This window comes from Harpia harpyja, chromosome 12 (genome assembly GCF_026419915.1).
Source record: "Harpia harpyja isolate bHarHar1 chromosome 12, bHarHar1 primary haplotype, whole genome shotgun sequence".
NCBI lineage: Eukaryota > Metazoa > Chordata > Aves > Accipitriformes > Accipitridae > Harpia > Harpia harpyja.
The window spans coordinates 9,363,484-9,384,976 of record NC_068951.1 but is presented as its reverse complement, the minus strand read 5'-3'; the positions used below and the strand labels follow the sequence as shown (position 1 = coordinate 9,384,976).

Here is a 21,493-nt window from a genome sequence, read left to right as displayed (position 1 = left end):
AGGAGCAGAAAGCAGCTGGGTTGTGGTAAAGCTGCTGCTGCATTTTGTGTCATGTCCCAGTTGTGAACACAACTCAAAAGCTCTGAGTACAGGTTTGCATACTGATTTTTTTTTTCTTTCTTTTTTTCTTTTTTTTGCTTATACCCCCATTGCACAGGGCAGCTTGTCTGAGCAGTGGAAATTGCATACGTTTTGTGTCAAATACAGAGTTTAAGTTATACTGAACAGTCAAAAAATAATTTTAGAGTTCTAGGGTTGGTGCAATCTCCTGAGGTCATACGAAGAGTTTAAAAATAAAATAACAAAATACTGCATTAAGATGCAAAGAAAAGCATATATGTGGGAATCTCTCCTTACATGAAAGTATATCCAGCCTTGTCGTCTTGTGTGTGGTTTGTTTTCACTAGTAACATCACAAAACTTGCTCGCTTGTTCTCTTCATATTTTAGTAATTGCAGGGTTTGACTTCAAATATGAGGAGAAAAAGTCATAATGGCAAGAATGGTGTCATGCAAAACTGTACATTGAATTTTGGCAACCGAGTTATGTTTGTTAAAATTAATTCCCTCTGTATTGTTGTCCTCGAGCAGAGGTCTTAGTTTTTTCTTTGGTATCTAACTGATGCCCAGCATCAGTCATCTGTACTGGCTGTGGTACCTTCTGGATGCCCAGCACCGGTGGTCTTTGCTACTAAGAATAATTTTTTTAAAGGTGATCACTGTTAGCATGGGTTCAGCTGTATGTTTAACAAGAGTTTATAAAACTGCTAAGCTAAAATTGAGCTCTGTGCCACAGAAGTGCCATTGGAGCTTTAGTCAGCTAAAATAACGGCATTTCAATTCTGTTGTCTTATGAGGACTTTGCTCTCATTTAAGTGGTGTAATTATGTCATGGTTAATTGGCAGGTTATTTTGATCTAATCGTTTCACATTATTTCTCTCTAGGGTACTGCTTTTAATGGTACATCAAGTTTGATAATCAGGTAGCAAACCAAGAGATTAAAATATAAGCTTCTGCCCAAACAGCAGTGATTTTTGACTCTGTCAGACAGTTGTGAGATTATCTGTTCTTAGAGGCCAGATTTACTTGGCTATGTAGCTGAACTTACCAAGTTCAGGCCTGGAAGACTGAAATCTTGCTTGTAAAGAAATACCTTTTGTAAGTGCATTCCCAATTTATATGAAAAAAAAAATGGGTGCTCCTGACATATTGCATTTCTTTTGGGGGTATGTTCAGGTTTTTTTAGCAATCAAACAGAAGCTTGTTTCAAAATTAAATGTGATTGTGAAAATATAGCTAGTTTTTTTTAATAGTAGTGTGTCACTGGATCATGAGTTCTCTGAAGTGGCTAGTTTTAAAAAATTTATGTTTGTGAGCTTGGTTCTGTTTTATAGGCTTAGATGAATAAAAATACCTTGTACTTTTGTACAAGCTGTGTGAGTTACTTTTTATACATGCTCAACACAACTTTTTATATTAAAAATTTATATCAAGGTCAAAGTTAATAAAGCTGGCAATGGTTCCCTTCAATAAGAAAAAAAAAATCTTTTCTAACTCTCTCCATTGTTTTCACAAATACTTTGACAAACTATTTTAAACTGGTATTTTTTTGTAGGAGGACAGTATATGGAGGGAAATACACGTTTAAAAAAATATTCTGGTTCTAAGGGCACTTTTTAAAATAAAGAAAATATTTAAAACCTGAAAGAATTTGAGTGTCTGCAGTGTGGGATGGATGCAGCAGTACTGAGTACTGGATGGTATGGCTTTTAGAACCAACTCGTGCTTTAATGGAAGAGCTTTTTAGTCTTCTTTTTTGAGCACCTTCTTCATAGTCCCGGGTGTTGGTGGATGGATACTGCTGATTCACTGGTATAGATGATGCGCTGTCTCTACCTAAGCATAACTACAGTTGACTTTTATAGGAAGGCAGTGCAAGTGCCTTAAAACTTGCTAAACACTGCAGGTTTCCAGGCCAGGCTGTTTCCTGTTGTCATGAATTCAATACTACGGAAAACGGATTCTTTTGATTTTTATTTAACGGTGTTATAATGTTTACTGCTATGGTTCCTATGAAATACCTTGAATTTCTGCTTGAAGTAAATATGCTGAAATAAATTTTCTTTTTTGTTCCTTTTCAGGCCTTTGCACAATTTGATGCTGAAGGAGATGGCACTGTAGATGTGGAGAATATGCTGGAGGCTCTCAAGAATTCTAGTGGAGCTAATCTTCAAGGGGAACTTAGCCATGTAATAAGGCAACTGCAAGCTTGTTCACTAGTTCCAGGTATGAGAACAGAGTGACAAAACAAGTGGATTCCCAAGTCCTGCCCTATATAAGGAGTGCTGCTTCAATAAATTCTAATTTTCTCAAAACCATAGTCCAAGTCATTCTCGCTTCTCTAATGTCAAACGAGTGAAGTTGCTGTGAATTAAAAATTTCCTGTAATTGCATCCAGCTAACTTACTTTCTTCTCTGTGTGACTGGGGAGCTTCTCATCCTTGTTTGGTTTATCTCACAGACAGAAAACAGTTCCTTGCAAAATTTTGGTGAGTGCCTAACTAATGCAGTCTTGTACTTGGTAACTGGAGGAATAAATCCTCCACTGAGTCTGTTCCAGGTGATGGGTCATATACTTTATTATTATTATTATATTGTTATTTAGCATTTGAAATCCTGCTAAAACATAATTCACTTTTTCTAGCATATAGTTTGGAAAGTGTCAGTTTCCAGAATTTGATTTCTGGGATAAGTATCGGTTACTGGCTTTCCTTCCAAGCTTTTGATGATAAGTGGCTAAAGGGGATTTGCCTTAGAGGATCAGACAAGAAGTGTTAGAATTGGCTAATAGCCAAGTCAGAGGAGAGTACTTAATGAGGTACTATTCTATGCATCTAAATGCACTGTGATTCAGAGTACCACTGTTCAGGAGCTGAAGTTTCTTATGAAGTTGGTGGAAAGCATTAGGCACCTCTTTGGGAATAATCCACAATGCCAAAGTGAGATGCTTAGCGTAGCTCAAGGTGAGTGATGTGAGTACATCAGCTTGTTAGCCAAGCAGCAACTGTTTCACTTAGATATTGAAGGTAAGGGTTTGGAGCTTTTGGGACAGCAAAATAAGCATAAGAACTAAGGGTTTTGGTAATTGTTTTGAACCACTTCAGGCATTTCAAGTAACTGGCAAAAATATTTGTCTGCACCTTTTGCAGTCCTGCTGTAAAGGTTGCAAACTTGAGCTGCTTCGTATGGTGGAATGTAGTTCCAATATTGGCTCCCATGCTTAACTTGGATTTACCTAGTAATAAGACATAGAGGGGGAAAATGATTACTTGGATAAGTCAGATGTCCCAACAAAGATAGAAATAATGTTTCTTTCTAGGTTTTATTGATATATTTTCTGAATCGAAAGAGCGTCTTGGTCTTCACGCTTCGATGATACTGAGATTCTTGCACCGGAATCGGATTTCTAGTACGGCCATCCCTTACCCAGTGTTGGAGTACTTCAACAATATCTGTACTATGCGGTCTTCTGTATTGAAGGATTCTTTAGATCGACTTCTCCTAAAAGAGAGAGGTATGTAATATTTTTCTTTTTTTTTCAGGATGGTAGTGTAACCGTAGCTTGAAGAAGAGATTACAGATAAAATAAAAAGCTTTCTTTGCTGTTTAATCTTCAACAGGCGTGACTTTTTATGGAGTTGATCTGCATGCTTCTGTGGTGTGTTTGTTGAAATTTTTTGAGGCACATAAATGGATTTCCTAACTGCCTAGCAATCTGAGTAACACACTGGGATGTTTCTCATCTTTCTCCTGACCTCTTTCAGAATGATGATTACTAATGTACAATATTCTCTATTCAGTCAGATATCTCTATTAGTTGCTGGAAACTTAGTTTCCATGTGAAGGTGAATGTTTTCTGAAGTTGACTGTGCAGTATTAAAAAATAATTTATTGTTTTAGGGTGGAGGTAGTGGATCTTTTATTGTATTTCAGGTGGGACTGTCCTGGTGGTCTCCCTAGAGGGAGGGCTCCTTTTCTTCACCGCTTGAGTCGGTATTTTCAGATCTCTGCACTTCTTTTGAAACGGATCATGTAACTTGGGGAAACAGTCTGCTTTGTCCCTTCCCTAGAATAGCTACATTGAGGTTTTCTCCATGATATTTTACCTTTTCCTCTCATCAGTTTGTATTTTGCCATAATAATAACAATAAAGCACTGATGAGGCCAGTAATGAAAGGAGGAGATAAAGGCTATTGAAATCCTGACGAAGTAGGCAGTTTTGTACTGCAAGTGGTAGATTGAGATTATTGTGATTTCATCTGAAATGAAACTTTGCTGTCTTCTAGTTTCTGTCAGAAACACTTCTTCAGGAGCTGTGTTCTGTGCCAACAAGTTAGTTTTATATGAGAAAGTTATTATAAAGGTATAATAATTTTCAAAACAAGCAAAAGAAGAATATTATGAGTGATTTCTTCTCTTTGCAGACTACCCCAGTGACTTGAATGGTAATCAGGAGTCGGACAAACTGAAGTCTGTCACAAAGTGCTATACTCACATAGAAACCTCATCCAATTCTGCAGATATCGACAAGATGACAAATGGAGAAACTACATCCTTCTGGCAGTCGGATGGGAGTGCTCGCTCACATTGGATACGGTGAGTGACACAGCAATATACAGCTGAGTTTTGGGGTAGTTAGTCTTTAAGTTTTACAGACAGTGGGCCATAATTGAAAAAAATTGTGGAATTTATGAGTGACAGATGAATATAGTTGAAAGCAAATCATTAATCTGCATAAAGTTTAAAGACCTAATCACCAAGTAAAAGTGTTCACCTGTAAAATGCATACATCTTCCATGCTGACACATACCCTGTTTTGTAGCTAAGCTTTCCAAACTCTGTTATAGATGCAGTGGTTAGTACTTGAATAGGAGTGCTTTGCCATTGCCTAAAAAGTTACTGCTCCATGAAAGAGAAATGTTTAGTGGTTTTTCGGTAGTAGATCTAAGAATGTATGCTTTAAAAAAAAAAAAAAAAAAAAGTCTCATTTTGGTCATTATTGACACTACATTTTTATTCCTGAGGAATGAATTCTCAGTTGAAAAGCTGCACAATAGAAAATTCTACAGTCTCACTATCAGAGGTGACCGTCATTTAAGTCAATTACAAATTTTCGAACTCATCCACCATGATACGGTGTTGGTAATGCCTGTGAAGCATTAGGTAATTTCTAGTGGATTTATTTATGTTTGTAGAATTGGAAACTGAGTGAAGTTTAGCTAAAAGTGCTTGATTTATCTTCTCTTTGCAAGAACTGTTTTATCTTCTTTGCTTTGCAGTTTAAAGATGAAACCAGATGTTGTTTTGAGACATCTGTCCATTGCGGTGGCAGCCAATGACCAGAGTTACATGCCACAGCAAGTTACAGTGGCAGTGGGAAGGAATGCCAGCAGTCTTCAGGAGGTCCGAGATGTTCACATTCCAAGCAATATCACTGGCTACGTAACACTGTTGGAAAACGCTAACATTAGTCAGATGTGTGAGTCAATAAAGATACCATTGGTATATTGTTTTGCTGCTTTTTTGAAGGTGAAAGGTTGGGTAGATCATAAAATGATGTGTTGAAATGGCAGTCATTAGAGCAGAAACTTTTGACCTCATCCTTGGGTCAGAGAAATTGCTTTAATTGTAGTTTAATTTCTAGGCTGTAAGAGAGTCTTCTAAGTCTTTCTCATGAAATCTGTCTGTAACTTGGGCTAAGGGTTGAAGAGCTAGAATGACTAAAGATGCAGTTTTAGCCTCTCAGTTTGAAGATATGGGCAATTTTAAAATATCTTTGCTTGCAGAGTGAAAGCATATGTTGGATAATAGTATCTAGCAAAAAATCTGCTTCTGAGCAACTTTTTTTCTTTTTTTTTTTTGGTAGCAAAACTCTGAGGTTGGTCAGATGATTTTTGTAAAGCAGGTTTTATGCTAAGTGTTTTTAAGTAGTGTTATTTTTAAGTCTGGTAGATCTGTGGGGGCTATATTGGAATCCATCAGAGGAAAGCTGCTCCTTCCTAAGGATGGTTTCTGCAGCTTCAGAAATTTTGTCCCTTTAGCTCAAATAGATGCTTTTCACTAAGATGAACTTTTTCTGCCACAGAAGCGGGCAGCAAGGATGTTGTTCCTCAGAAGTAACTAGGACAATGTTAGCTATGCAAAATGGTCAAGAACTGATGTGAAAATTTTTATGTAACTTAAAAATTTGCTTTTAGGCTTTACTCTTTTTCCCTATCTCCTCCACTACCACTGCCAAGACACTTCCTATGTATGGAGGTAAAAGGTACTGGGGAAATAATCTATAATCTATTTTTCACTTTGAGGGTCTTTTACTACTTTTTTCCTAATTTCTAGCTGTACAATACGTAATGGATCATATAGGCCGTTCAAAGGCTAAATTTTCCAAATCATAGGGTGCACAGTGAAGAAACATGTATAGTTGTCTGTATGTGGGAATACTGTTATCTGCTGCTATTTTTCTAAGAGGTTTTGCAGTAATTATTGTTTTGAATATCTAGGTTCTTCTAGATCTAATCCAGCAGAAGAAATGGGAAAAAAATTCTATTTTGTGTTTTGACAGATGTACAGATAAACATCAAGCGTTGCCTTAGTGATGGATGTGACACTAGAATCCATGGTCTCAGGGCTGTCGGTTATCAAAGAGTTAAGAAGGTGGGAGTCTCTGTGTGCGATGCTTCAGCTATCTGGTACTGGTCTCTGCTGACCTCTCTGGTAACAGCTTCCATGGAAACAAATCCAGCATTCGTTCACACTATTTTACAAAATACTCAGTAAGTACCAAACTTCCATGGTGTGCCTTTTTTAAAAAAAATACTTCCAGCTTTAGTAAACTAACCTGTCTTGTGTAACTGGTTTCCACTCCCTCAATTAAGGTGTTTAAACATCTTTTCAGCTATCACACTGTTTAAATTTTGATATTTCTCTTTTATCCATTTGCACATAGTGGAACAAGTATAATTCTCCTAGCTGTTGTATCTAATCTGGTTGTTAAGCCGTGACTGAAGGGAGACTGAAAAATACATTTTTAACCTATCCTTTGACTTGTAATAATTTCGAGAAGCCTGAAATTAATTAATTTTCTTTCTATAATCTTATTGATTATAAATATTGGACACATTGCACTTATGAATGAAGCTTAATGAGCTTAATTTTCAGCAAATTCTTGCTTGTGTAATGCCTTGTCATGCATTACGTGGGTGTATAGTCGAGTATATGCAGTATCTGTGCAGATGTCTGCTTGTGGTGATTGGCCGTTTTCTGTGTAACGTTTCCTTGTTTGTCTGCCAAACACTTCTGCTTGATGACTTGAAGGATTGGAATCCTAATAAAATCACTACACACCCACATCAACTTTTATAGAGCTTAGTTAGCATGATGCCACCACTTAAAAGCACTGCTGTCATTAGGTTAATGAATACTGTGGGCTAAAGTCCATTAAGCCTATCCTTAATTTCTGTCATCTATGAAACCTCTTTAAAGTTTAGATAACTTTATACATGCTTACATCTGAAAAAGGTTCATAGTTCCAAGCTTTACTAAAACTGAGAGCCTTCAGTCTTGCTGCAGTTTAGATTATTTGTTAGAAATATAACATGGATCCTGAGCTAATAAAACCTGAGAAAGTTATGAAGAAGTCTTGACTAAAAAAATGCATTCAGGAATTACGAATTCAGTGTTTGGAATTAGCAAGTAACAACCCAAACTTTAGTATTGGATATAATGATTTTGATGAAACCACTTAAGAATTCCTATTTTTAGGGGTTATGACATTATCTTAGGAAATCAAACAAAAATTCTCATCTGAGCTAACAAGTTTCTCTCTTAGTTTCTGTAATAGTTCTGAAAGAATTTAAAAGTAATTTTCACTTTATTAACAGGCTCTTACTCAATTCTAGAACTATTTAAAATGAAGCAGTACTTGGACACTAAGTTGTTTCTATTGCTGTCACAGATTTAATTCAAAACCCCTTGATTTATTTGTCTCATTAAATCTGAGATTGAGGCTGAGATTCAAGATTACCTAGCAGTCGTTGAACTTTCCCCACCTAGAATGCAATACTGTTTTTACATTTTGAACAGATTCTCTGTGTAAATAGATTTTCTGCATTCAGAATCTATTTGTAGAGACCTACTCATAAAAAGCGTGAAGATTCAAATGTCTAATTCATTTTAGAAGGCTGTTTTCTCTGATTCTGTCTGGTTTCCTGATGTTATGTTCTGTCCCTTTTACTAGGAAAGCACTGCAACACATGCCACCTCTATCCCTCACACCGGGCTCTACAGATTTTTCAAGCTTCTTATCTCCAAATGTTTTGGAAGAAGTCGATAGCTTCCTTATAAGAATAACAAGGTGAGATTGTGTTGATGTATTTTGATGCAGTGGAAAATGGTTTAGAAGAATTTGTATAGCAAAGATATCTCATTTTTACTCACCTGCTCTTTTTTTAGTATCTTGAAAAATTCAAAGACACTAAGAAACAGGCACCTTAAATTTTTTCCATGTGAGCATTATTTGTCTTTATTTAAAAACAAAGTGTCCTAAGTTTTCTTTTCATACTGTTGTTTTTTTCCCTCCCCAGTTGTTGTACTACTCCAGAGGTTGAACTTACACTCTTGGCCTTTGCCTTAGCCAGGGGGAGTGTTGCTAAAGTGATAAGTTCCCTTTGTACAATCACTGATCATCTGGACACTCCATACAAGGCTTCATCCCTTATCGCTTCCATGGCAACAGTTAGACAGAACCTGCTGTATAAATACGGTAAATGAATAATTGTTGGATCCTTTACTATACATAAGACAATATGCAGCTTTGAGTCGTTTTACTTGTTGTTCGGTGGGGTTTAAAATTATACAAGACTTCTGAATTAACAACTGTTACCAAGAAGATAGCCTGTGAAGCTGAACTGCCCTAAAAGTTGGTGATTAGATCAGCTTTCTGCGCTCTAAGAATTGAACCAGGTGGCATCATCTTGAGGGAGGAAACATGAACTTTGTAGTTTGTATTGTATAAAAGGAAAATAACATCAAGTATTTTTATTCTTCCAATAACACACTTTTTTGTACGTTTAGCCTCAGTAAGTGGCCGCTCTTGCAGATGTGCATAGATTTAAGATGTGTTTTAAATGTCGTGTCATTAGCATCTATTTACAGTTCTTTTATTTTCACTTTTATAAATTACTCTAAGTATGTCATAAGTGTAGAGCTGTGCACAGTCTGACATAAGGCAGTAAGATTTTGCTGTATTGACTGTACTTGTTTGATAAATCTGTATTTTCTCAGGTGTCAACTTCTGAGATTATCGTTAGTCTCTCACGAAGAATTTTTCCCTTTGTTTGCCTTTTAGTATGTTTTTTGTCAGGACTACTTGGCTTGTGCCAAAGAATACATTAATTATTTTATAATTATAGTATCAGTATTTAGTTTCAAAAGTTTTGAAAACTGCTTCCTTTTTCCCAGAGTAGCTGCTGCTTTTTGCAAGACAAGAGTGGTATTTCACGTATTGTGAATTCCAAAGTGTGCACCTAGTTGAAGGAACATCAGTTGTTCTGGTTTTCATTGTCCTTCTGTCTGTACCTAAAACTTGAGCTATTTCAGATTAATGTATCTCTTATACTCCAGTTTCTTCCCTCTTTTTTGTCTGACAATGGTAAAAATCTCATAGTGTTATATTTTTTTTCATTTATTTTCTGTGTGAAGAACTTAGAACTGGAAAACAGGCTTTCTATTTTATGAGTTTGATAAACCTGTTGGTTTTCTTATTTAGGAAAACCATTACGACTAACTTTGCAAGCATGTGATGTAAAGGGAAAAGAAGATAAATCGGGGCCTGAAAACCTGCTTGTAGAGCCATGGACTGGGGATGGTAAGAGCCTGGAGATGAAATACAGAATATTCAACCAGACACAAAGGCTGTTAACAAGGCTGTGGTGCTGTAGCCTATGTATTTGGTACTACTCAACAGTTTTATGATACAGAAGATCTATAATTAAAAACCAAAACAAACCAACACGTAAATTCTATTTTACAACAAGGTGAATTTCTTAGGAACCAGTTTATCGTCAAAGCAAATAAACCACAGATTGGATTTTGGGGATAATTACTGATATTCTATGTGGAAGTGAGCAATGAGTTGTCATGAAGAAAAAACTATACTAGAGCACATTTTGTGGGTTGAAGTCATGAATGATTCACTGCTAGTTTCCCAAATATTGATGGAGAGAGATGGTAGAAATCATTGAAATTTTCACTGAGTGCACGTAACTATTAATTCTCCTTTAAAGCCTGTCTTTGTTAATGCAATGTTTTTATGTACTGAATGCAACCTAAAGAAAGAGATTTGTGTTTCTTGACCTCCTTTTTAAGTGAAATGCCACCTAATCTTTTTTTTAAAAAAATCAGGTATTGTCTTGTGCAGTGCTACTGGTAAATGAAAGATATTATGATAGAAAATTGGGCACATCTTAAATGCTTATTTTACCCCTCCTTTTGCTTGTGCTTATTGTTTGAGTTTAGTTATTTTGTGGATTGTCTTCTGATGTTTTATGGATCACAGTCTGAAGAACAGGGAGTTACATCAATGAACAGAGCCATAAGCCAAAATTTTGTGAGTTACTAGTAAACTTCAGTGGGGAAACACTCTTGAAATAGCTGTAGATACTGCATTCCCTAGAGAGACGCTTTCTGGAGATACCCATGTGTACTCTGTGGGAGTCTCTTTTATTTGGAAACATCTCCTAATGAACATTTCACTAGAAAAGTGTAGTGTTTTTGTTTCCCCCCTTTAGTCCACAATCTTGGTGTTCTCTTTCAAACACCTTGTACTAGCAGTCCTTCCAACCTCATTCCATTCCTACTGCTGCTTTAGGTTTTCTTACTGAAACTGGGAAGACCAGAGCAAGTATCATTCTTTCTACTGGAACTGAATCTTCATTTCAAGTGACACAAATTAGAATAAAGGTATGTAGCTCCTCTGCGCTTTTCAAGTAGGCGGCTTGCTTTTTCCCTAGCGGTAGAGTTGAATTAGAATTTTTTTTTTTTGTATGAACTGAAATTTTAAATTAGTCTTGCAATAGTGTTATTTTGGGGTTTTACTTTTATGTAAGTCACAGGGAAGTTAAGGAAATGGAGGTCTTAAGTTGTTTCAGGGTACCACAAGCATGTAGTAAAGACATTTATTTTCTATTGCTTTTGTCTGTATCTTGTAATATACTCAAGCCAGTGAGCCTTAGGTGTATGGTTTCTCTCTAAAGAGTATGGATTGATTTGTAGTATTATATACCTTATACTTAAAATAATTTTTCAACTCTGTGAATAGCAGATTTCAAGACATATAGCATGTGAGTTCATATTAAATGTAGGGTCTTTCAAATTCTTTTTAGAGACATCAGTGTAATTTGAATACTTGGCGTGGTTTTATCTGGTTTAAAAGCAAGATCTTGTGATTAAATCTTATGGCCAGGATAAAACTTCAGTGAGGTTTCTGCAGCTGAATTTATTTAAGGCAAAGCAGTATTTTAATTCCTGGAACAAGGATGCATATTTCAATGTCAAAGAGAATTAAACATGGATGGACTTCTGGCAAGTAAATTCTAGTTAGAGCTGGAGAGGCAGCTAAGCTGTTTTGCAGTGTAGCGATGCTGGGATACATAATTTTAGTTTTGTTTGGTTTTTTTAAATTGAAAAAGTAGACAAAATTAGAATGACAATTAATATGTGGAGTGTAGTTACTGTTAGGGTGCTAGCAGAGTGATAAATGTAGCAAATAGTAACCATGTACATGATCCTGGTTCAGTGAGTTAGGAAGGTTTTCATAACATTTCTCTAAATGTGTTTCATTTTTCTTTAGGTAAAAAGTGCAATTCCAGAGATCAGTATTGTCAGTATTTAGTTGCTTTCCATAATTTTTTTTCCTTTGAAAGCAACACCTTCTTTTATTGTCAGCTTTTTAATACATTGCTCTGGATTTGTTCTTTTAGGTCCGAAGAGGTGCTATTGGGGCCCAGTGTGGGCTAGTGTTTGCTTATAATAGTGCTTCAGAAAAGTTCCATGCAGAGGAACACTTCAAAAGATTTGAAAGCTATGACAAATGGAAGCTGCGGGAATTCAAACAATTTTTAAAGAACAGGTATAGGTGGACTTTTTGTAGTGAATACATGGAAAATAAATGTTATGTTAGATCTTTTTGCAATGCCACTTGAACTACTGAGAATTGTTCCAAATGACTTAATAATTATGCATCATTTAATTGTTACTTGTTTGATTTTAATGACCCTCAATTTGGTGTGTTTGAGGAAATGTGTATATAGCTGTTGTCTTAAGCCTCTTGATTTAAAGACCTGTTTAAAAAGGGATATAACAAACTGTCTACTTGAGGTGAAGATCACAGATAACAGAAACAATTTATAGGAAGATCATATGTTAATTAGCCTTTATTAAATTACTTTCTCAAAACTGTTGCTTAGGAGTGAGGGTACATTAGGGACCATGGTTAAAAAGGTTTCCTTAATTTTCTTACCCAAACTCTAGCACATGCAAGGTAAGTGAAAGCTTCTGTTGTGTCTCTCTCATCTTTATAGCCATAACATGCAAAAAGTATTTTGGTAGCATATCAACAGCTTTGTGGTTTCTTTAAACTTTTTCTTTACAAAGTTTGTTACATTCCTTTATACGTAGAAGCAGTTGTTCATGTGATGATTTGGGAGATGATGATCCTATTGGCTGGTTTGAAGTGGAAGAAGAATGGGATGAAGTTGATGTCAAAATGCAGCAATGCAGAATTTCCCAAGTAAGAAACCATGAAAATCCATTGGCCCAGTCACAGTGAGCAGAGGCTCATCTCTGTGCTTTGTTGTAATGCCAACTGAAATAACCATAAGTCTTTTTTTGTGTGAGGAGAACTCTTCTGGGTAGAGGTAAAAATCAATGGACTTCTAGTTAAATGGATGATTTGACTTTTGTCCTCTGAGTTTTATTCTTTTCTCTGTATGTACACATATATAGCTGTAGTTAAATGGTGCTTCAGGATCAAATTTAATGCAAAATTACGTGATAATGTGCAGACTACTGGTTTTATCATGAGGAAATATTTCTAAAAAGAATTACATGATTGTTGCTTTATTCTAATATCTAGAAGAATTAACTACTGCATAGTTACAGCATTTATTCTTTCAAAGTCAGGTTCTTCAACTCTTGTTTTAAGGGACAAACAATTACTAAGCAGTTCCATCAGTTAGGTTGATTTCCTTGAGGAATGTGGGACTTTTCTGTTTCAAGAGTGGCAGAATATGGGTTTTGATTTGTAGTGCTTAAGTAGGAAATTTTGCTTTTCAGACCCTGCAATTACCTTGTTTCTGGAGTCAGCTGTTGCGTAGTTCCCCCATCCTTTTTTGTACTGTGGAAATTAGCAGAAGTGGTGGCACAGTTTTTTAAGTCAGCTGGGAATTTCTCTAAAACTGTCACTGCTTGCTAAGACATTCTGCTGTTGTCTATGTAACCCTTAGTCCCTGACACTTATGAATGTGCGGAGTTACTAAATACATTTGGATGGCAGAACTTGCTGTTCCCTCCAGCTTTGTGTTCTGTACCTCACTGTGGACAGATTGCATAAAAGTATGTTTTAAATATTATGTATTGATTCTCTGCTTGCTTTTAAATGCAGCTAATAATTTTTTAACCTGCAGAAATGCTGTAACTATAGAGCCAGAATATGGAGAATGAATGGAACTGATAATGAATTAACTAACTTTGCAGATGTTTGTAGAGGTCACAGAACTGTCACTGTGAGTTTTTTGGACATGGGGAGAGTTCAAGTTTAGCCTGAATTTCAAGCTCAGTATTTTAAACTTCTGGAGGTGATTGACAGGGAGTAAGCCTTGTCCCCCCCAACCCCACCTGCAGTCTCCTCACATGTGCACTCATGTATTTTAAAAGCCAAATTTGTACTAGCTTTTAAAACCAAATCTTGTGCTGTGTTTATATCCTTCTAGTACTTGATGATAAAGTTCTTGTGCACAAGACAAGACACAGCAGAACGGCTTGGAGTTCAGGGCCTGAATGTTCTTGGGTATCTTCGGCCTATGCGAGATGAGCCCAATAGGAGCATGAACTGTTTGCAGTGCAGGAAAACTGATGGCGATACAGTTTGTGGCACAACTCTTCTCTTGAAGACGCTTCATTTCATCCAGCAGCTGGCACAGGACCTGGTATTTTTACTTCTTAGTTGTTTTTAAGCTTGTATTTACCATGCTAAAAGTAATAAGGCTATGCTAACAGTAGTTGTGAACAGATAAAGAAAAGTCTTGGTACTAGGTACTAGCAACTGTTAAAACCAAGCTGTGGAGAAAAAAATGGTTTCTGAAAAATAGCGTTCTGTGTATGTTTACTGAAGTTGACTAGGAATATGCTCACTTCGGGTCCTGAAGAGAGTTAAGAACCATTTTTCAGCATCAGGTTACGATGCTGGGTGAAGTAGATGCAACAGGAGGATGCTCTACTATCTATTAGATACTGTAGCTATTTCTGAAGCAAGCATCTGGAAAAATGCATAGAGAGGTGGCTAGGAAGGTTGCATAGATTAAAACATGTCCTCTTCTTATCTGAAATAATTCTGTAAATATCTAGGGTGAGAGGTATACAGTTAAGAGAAGTGGCTGGTATGTGCTGATGTATGTCAGCATGAGCTACCCTGCTTCTGAAGATATGTGTCAAAATCATGTTTTGTTCATATAGTGCATGCATCTGTGCCTTTTCAACTTTGATTCCAAACCATGGGCAGTCTCATTTTGGCTATGTGCTGGTTTTGGCTGGGGTAGAGTTAATTTTCTTCATAGTAGCTGGTGTGGGACTATGTTTTGGATTTGTGCTGGAAGCAGTGCTGATAACACAGGGATGTTGTAGTTGTTGCTGAGCAGTGCTTACACAGAGTCTCAAGGCCTTTTCTGGTCCTCACCCCACCCCACCACCGAGTACACTGGGGGGGCACAAGAAGTTGGGAGGGGACACAGGTGGGACAGCTGACCCCAACCGACCAAAGGGATATTCCAGACCATATGGCGTCACGCTCAGCATATGAAGCTGGAGGAAGGGTGGGGGAGGCGGGGGGAGCTGCTCGGGGACTGGCTGGGCATCGGTCAGTTGGTGGTGAGCAATTGTTTTCATTTGCATTATTTGTCTTTCTTGGGTTTTATTTCTCTTTTTTATTTTCCTTTTCATTACATTATTATTATTTTATTATTTCAATTATTAAACTGTTCTTATCTCAACCCATGAGTTTTCTCACTTTTACGTTTCCAATACCCTTCCCCTATCCTGCTGAGGGAGGGAGTGAGCGAGCACCTGTGTGGTGCTTAGTTGCCGGCTGGGGTTAAACCGTGACAGGCTATTACTTACTTTGGATCAAGAAGAGGTAGAGGTTGTAAAGTCTTTTGGTGGTGGAGGACAGGGATGGGGGACTAGACATCTAGAAAGAGGAGAGAGAGTCCTTATTAGTAGCTCTGTGAAGGGGAAGGTTTCAGCATGAACTGTCACATTTAGACACTGGAATATCCATGAAAGAACTTATACTGGAATTCATGTTAGCTGCAAATTTATGGGAAACTAGGCTGCTTTAAGCCCAGTGCTCAGGGATTTGCTTTTTATAAATGTGTTCTGTATAGAGTTAATTTTCCAATCCTGCATTTTCTTTGCCTTTTTAAGGTTCAACAGAAGGAGAGTGGATTAAAATACAAGTCATTTTTAGATTTCACAGGCCTTGATTTGCAGCTGTTCTGGAATTTTTACAATAAACTTCACCAAAAGTAAGTCACTTCTTTACTCTGTGTGAAGCACTAATCTGTGTGTGTATGTATAAATAAAATATGCTTAGTTTAGTTGCAGCAGTTTCTTCTTCCTAAACTACATCATTTACATAAATAACATTTTCCTACTGCTGCCATATGTGTTTTTAACTATAATGTTATGTAGAACCTTGAGAAGATGTAGATTAATTTAGCTGGTAGCTATACTTTTTTTGGCTATGTGCTCTCTACTCTGTGTTTTTTATCCATCTGAGGTAGTGACTTTCATAGCATTATCTGGTGCAAAAGAGTTTCTTTTCCAGTTTTTGCTTCTGTTTGTTTTATGTTTTCTTACAGCCCAAGGGAAGAATGTATCTTTGCTCAAACACTGCTATTGCAGCTTCTCCAGAACTGCTTCTCTGTACTTACTGGCGACAATAAAAATGCTAAACCTCAAGAAACTTCTCAGAACAAAACATCTGGTCACACAGAAGCTGCAGAAGAGCTTTATAGACATTTGTGTGAAGGTAATTTATATTGAATATATTAACTGTTTTGTCTGTTCTGGCTTACAAGTGTGTTACAACAGTTAGAATTTGGGAAAAGAGATGTATTCCTAGAGGCCAAGTCAGCTACTGTTCCTTTGTTTCTTCTTCAGGTCAGTGTGTGCTAATTAGTCGATCACAGAAATTTTCTTTGACCCTATGAAATGGTTTTATAGACTTTCTGACAACATGTGGTCTGGAAACAGGTGCAACAGAAAACTTCTTTCTAACGTGTCACATGCTTGAACCAGCAGGGAATGTGATCCTTCTATATAATGTTACTGGGGTTCATTTATTTCTGGTATTTCATATAAATATAAATGATCTTACAAGGAGCCTGTAAGGTTTACAGAAACACAGGGAGGGTTCTGGAGCCAGTGAATAGAATGGGAATTACACATTAGATTTCATTGGAAGTAGGATGGCACCCTCTTTATTCAAGTGTAATTTTTTTGTTAATTACCTAACAGTCTCCTGAAAAGCAAGCTGGAGATAAACCAGTTTATATAGAATCTGTCACATCTTGAAAACTTTATTAGCTTTGATAACTGTCAAATCTTAATGTTCCTAGAATTAGTTTACTCAATGAATAAATAAATAGGTCCTTAGAAAAATCTTTCTTGCTAGAAGTCAAAAAGTTTCCCCTCATTTTCTGTGTGTATAATGGGATTGCAAGGGCTTGAAGTTGTGTAAAGTAACACATTTAATTCAGTTATGCCTCTAACAGATGGAGTATTAATTTGAACTTGTAATTTTGTTTCCTTTTTGTATGAGCAGTAGTGGATATGGGGGACAGTAACTTCATGCCAATGAAAATGCTAAAAGAGGAAGTTAAGAACACTTTACTCAGTGGAGCAGCAATCTTTTTCCCAGATAGACAGACCAGGCGACACCAGCTCTTCACCATGATGGTAAACCATTAAATGAGAAATTCATTGTTTAGTACCTGCTTTCTTTATGCAGAAAAGAGGACAAATCTGAGTTCTTGTTGTCAAATAATCTATACTTTGTCCCATTAAAATAAAAACCTTCTTTTTTTTTTCTTTGCCTCTTTTTACCCTCCCCCTTCTCTCTCTCTGCAGCTTATCACAAGAAAGAGGAGCTAACCCTGCCTTTCTTACCAAAAATGAATAGTAGAGCACAGAAATTAGAATTCTTTCTCACAGAGGAGGGAAACAGAACGTATCATAAAAAATAAATCTTTTTCCTTTTCTAGAAAAACATCACAGAGCAAGAACATAAGCAATCTGTACATCTTGCGTTCAGATCCTTGTGTACCCACTTCAGGTAAGGGATCCTGAAATTGAAAATAATTGTCTGATACCTCACATCTGTTAATAAGTTCATATTTAATCGTTTTTAGAAATGTTATTTCCCTCGAAAATAATTCTCAAAAATAATCAACTGACTTTGCTTTAGAAAGGAGAATACTACTACTTAATATGTTTATTAACTGAATAGTTACATAAAACATTGTCCAAGGTTAGTGCTGAAATCACAGTATATTGCTCTTAGGCTTCTCCCAGGCTGTCTTCCAATTTTTTAAGTGTTTATTTGTCCATCGTGATGGTTGGTATTGATATAATATGTCTGGAGTCATCAGAACCCAAACTTTTGATTTTTCGTAGTAATTACATGGTAGAATCTCTACAGATTTGTCACAAGGATAACTAAATTTCTGTTTTGGAACTGTGCTACTTGTTGTTGGTTGGTAAGAAGATCTTTGTTTTTTAGTGATCAAGATCCAGGTGGACTCCTATTATTACCAGAGAAAGGAGTTTCTGCAAATTTTGACATAAGTGAAGTGCTATCAGTCATGGATACCCTTCTGCTAGTGGCAGCAAGAGAGGTAACTATCTTTGCTCTGTTCCTCGTCCTACTTTGCCGTGATTTTTGTATGGGTTCAAACGCGAGCTGCATGCCTGAGATGTACGCTAAAGAACTAGCTTTCCTGTCCTTCTGGATAAAACTATTCATGCTATTCACGTCTGTAGGATTAGGTTTTCCAACCAGTTGAAGTATTTTCCTTTAAGCATTAACGTTTCATAATAGTAGGGTAAGTAATGTATAAGAGTGTCTTTTTCCATAGCATTGAAAAGACTTTATGGCACCCTATCAACACTAGGAAACAGAAGTAATCATCCCATATTGAGAGGTTAGAATTGGTCATGCCACTAAGGAAGGTGTTAAATGGAGGAGGGTCATTTACATATGTAGAAAAAATGTGCTGAGAACATAGTGACTCATAGCTATTCCTACTTAAAATTGCGATTTATCAAAATGAGATATATCAGTTGCTTCATGGCGTTATATGCTGCTTGTCAGTTGTATTTAATCTTTCTTGTGGAGTAAGTGGGATGATAATGTCCATCACAGTTTACTTAGTGTATATTGTGTGTCATTCTGCAGCAGAAGAGGATGTCCTTTTTTACGTTCTTTATTTTTCAGTGTGAAATGATGATGCTGGATGTTGCACAGCAAGAGAGTGGCACAGTCTTGTCCTCCTTATTCTGGTCTGTTCAAGGTAGCCTCCTTTCATGGTGCTACCTGCAACTTAAGGGTAGCGATAATTCAGCCAAGGATCTTGCAGTAGAAATACTTAAAAACTGTAAGTGCTGGAATTGAATACAGAATTAAGTGTGGTGTAATACAGGGCTTCAAAATGTGATTTTGCAAATTGCAGTATAATAAGTGTTCACCAGTGGTTGCCTGAGGCATACTCATAACTGTCACAGCATTTCTAATCTCTCTAGGAAGGAATTTGTAGGCATATTGAGCAGCTTACAATTTTAGCCATACCGATAATTTTATGTTGGGACAACCTTCAGAAAACATTTCAGTAAGTTATGGGGGGCAGATACTGAAAAAAAACCCAAACAACAGTTTCAGACCTTCATTTGAACATTTCGGTTTCTTTAAATGTCTCTTGTTTTGGTAAGCTCCTGTGTGCTAATATGTATTTTCCTAGATGTTTGTGATAGCAAGAAGAAAGGAACTTACTTAAGAAGCTGGGCATTTCTAAGGGGTGTTTTGCTACAGTGGTTTGGGTTTTTTTGTTTGGTATTTTTTGTTTTGTTTTGTTTTTTAATGCAGCAGCTCAGTATTGAGTAGTTAATTGGGCCAAGTACTTAATGGAGGTGTAACTTTATGTAAAATTACTTCATATTTATGTTATTTGTTTATAAATAAGTATGTTGTGTTCCTGTCTTACATTTAAAAATGGAGTAAGGCTATAGCTAAAAATTAGTAGCATCACTTGTTACTTAAGCTGCATTTCTTAGTTGTGTAGGAAGGCTACTGGATATCCTGAGATTGTTGAAACAGTCTTGGAATGTTTGATTAAATTACTCATCCCTCATCTTTTTTGTAGTATGGTTGATAAGCATGACTTGTTTCCACAATAGAAATATCACAGAAAACTTCTCTGAACTGTTTTCACTCTTGAGTGTCACTGCCTTGGGGCAGCAGATGCCTTTCCTGCTGTCTTTCTTCTTGTGCACATCATCATGCACTTAAGTGTTTGATAAAGCAGGTTGTGGTAGAAAATCCTTAAGGTGGCTATTAAGGGTTTTTTTTCTCTTTAGATGTGGGCCAGTTCCTGTCAAATATCAGAACGATTTTGCAGTCACTTTTATCTCAATATAGTGGCAAAACAATAGTAGAAAAAATAAGTAACTCTGTCTTTGCTATGGCAACTCGTCAGCTGGTAAGTGAACATTGGGATTTTGTACTATTCCCGGGTAGCATGGCTATGGTTATGTGCATTTTCATGAAACCTGTGTTTTCTTCTAGGTCATCTTCTTGTTGGATTTTTGCACTTTAGACATTCCATACTGTACTCTGCTACAGGGATTCAGCACTTTGATAGAACCACTGAAAAGCCTTTGTAGTGAGCCTCATAAGGTAACTAAAGATCCAGGCACTATCAAGTACAGTGAAACAAAAGCAAAATTGCAAGAAAGACATAGAAAACTCAGGTGATTCCGTTAGTGAGTGTTTGAAAGGAGCTGGAAAGCTTCTAAAAGCATTGGATGTGTAATGAAATGTTGAGTGAAGAACTAGAAATATACCTGTACTGATATGGAAGATGAGCAAAGTGACCAGAAAGTGCAACTGGAATGAGAAGCCTAAAAGGTAGACAGGAAGGAGGGATTCTGAAGATGAAGACCAAAATAAATTAAAAATAGTATGTGCTTAACATTTTTAGCTTCATTGCTTGTGGTGATGCAAATAAAGGCTGTATGTCTGTAGTGTAGATGTTTAAGTTTGCATTAGTCATCCAGACTCTCTTTTTGTTACCATTGGAGACTTGTAGGCACTTCTGGGGTGAGACTCTCTCCTCCCCCAGTAAACTGGATTAATTTTACTTTAGAAGTGCTTCCTTACCATGATTATCAAGGGTTTCTTTATAACTAGTTTAGGTGTAAATCAATGCTGTAGCTTTTAAAATGCCAGTTTGTATGTACATCTGGCAACTTGAAAGTATAGACAGAAATATCTAGTGTGGGTTTTTTTTTTTTATTTTTTAAATGCTTTACATTTGTATCTCAAGAATACATTTTTGTTCTACAGATGGAAATGGAAAGCTGGCAGCAAGAACAGCCTGTAGTATTGCGAACATGGACAATGGAATCGCCTCATAACTATGAAAATAATTGCCATGAGGTCTCAGTCTTCCTATGTCATGGAGCAACTTACTTTGAGGTGGAATTTGATGAAAAATGTGAAACTGAAAGAAGGTAATTTAATCTTGTGCAGTGTTAGATTCCAGTTTCTATGTGTAGAGGAGCAATTCATGTTTCAATGTGCAAGGAATACTTCCAGCACTCCAAGCATGCCATTTCAATTTCTTCATTGTCCTGCGTAATACACAATGTGTATTTTGAATAACTTCTGGTGCTGAAAGCCACTTCTCCTAGCAAATGTACAGACATGCTGTTCATATGGATTTTGGTTCCTTTGGCCTTGATCTGGTTTCTAATATTGCTGTGACCACACAGTTTGTGCTTGTGGTATTTTATTTTGCCCTCTTTAAGCAGAACTATTGGCTTGGTTTCTCTTGGTAATACATCAGGCTACTGCTTAGTTAAGGTATATGCCAGATGTTAAAAT

General features: G+C 36.7%; 1 protein-coding gene across 3 annotated transcripts in view; it reads left to right on the top strand.

Annotated features, from left to right (window-relative positions):
• Positions 1 to 21,493, top strand: part of ZZEF1 (zinc finger ZZ-type and EF-hand domain containing 1) — a 60,429-nt gene that overhangs the window by 2,466 nt on the left and 36,470 nt on the right. For all 3 annotated transcript variants that reach the window (XM_052803008.1, XM_052803009.1, XM_052803010.1), the window contains exons 2-22: positions 2,142 to 2,286; positions 3,380 to 3,574; positions 4,485 to 4,656; positions 5,340 to 5,539; positions 6,623 to 6,833; positions 8,297 to 8,413; positions 8,643 to 8,821; positions 9,827 to 9,925; positions 10,928 to 11,019; positions 12,039 to 12,187; positions 12,736 to 12,847; positions 14,049 to 14,264; positions 15,757 to 15,857; positions 16,194 to 16,363; positions 17,159 to 17,292; positions 17,598 to 17,668; positions 18,116 to 18,230; positions 18,830 to 18,989; positions 19,966 to 20,087; positions 20,174 to 20,284; positions 20,954 to 21,120. In XM_052803008.1, the coding sequence (XP_052658968.1) occupies positions 2,142 to 2,286; positions 3,380 to 3,574; positions 4,485 to 4,656; positions 5,340 to 5,539; positions 6,623 to 6,833; positions 8,297 to 8,413; positions 8,643 to 8,821; positions 9,827 to 9,925; positions 10,928 to 11,019; positions 12,039 to 12,187; positions 12,736 to 12,847; positions 14,049 to 14,264; positions 15,757 to 15,857; positions 16,194 to 16,363; positions 17,159 to 17,292; positions 17,598 to 17,668; positions 18,116 to 18,230; positions 18,830 to 18,989; positions 19,966 to 20,087; positions 20,174 to 20,284; positions 20,954 to 21,120 (3,038 nt within the window). The remainder of the gene's footprint in view (positions 1 to 2,141; positions 2,287 to 3,379; positions 3,575 to 4,484; positions 4,657 to 5,339; positions 5,540 to 6,622; positions 6,834 to 8,296; positions 8,414 to 8,642; positions 8,822 to 9,826; positions 9,926 to 10,927; positions 11,020 to 12,038; positions 12,188 to 12,735; positions 12,848 to 14,048; positions 14,265 to 15,756; positions 15,858 to 16,193; positions 16,364 to 17,158; positions 17,293 to 17,597; positions 17,669 to 18,115; positions 18,231 to 18,829; positions 18,990 to 19,965; positions 20,088 to 20,173; positions 20,285 to 20,953; positions 21,121 to 21,493) is intronic.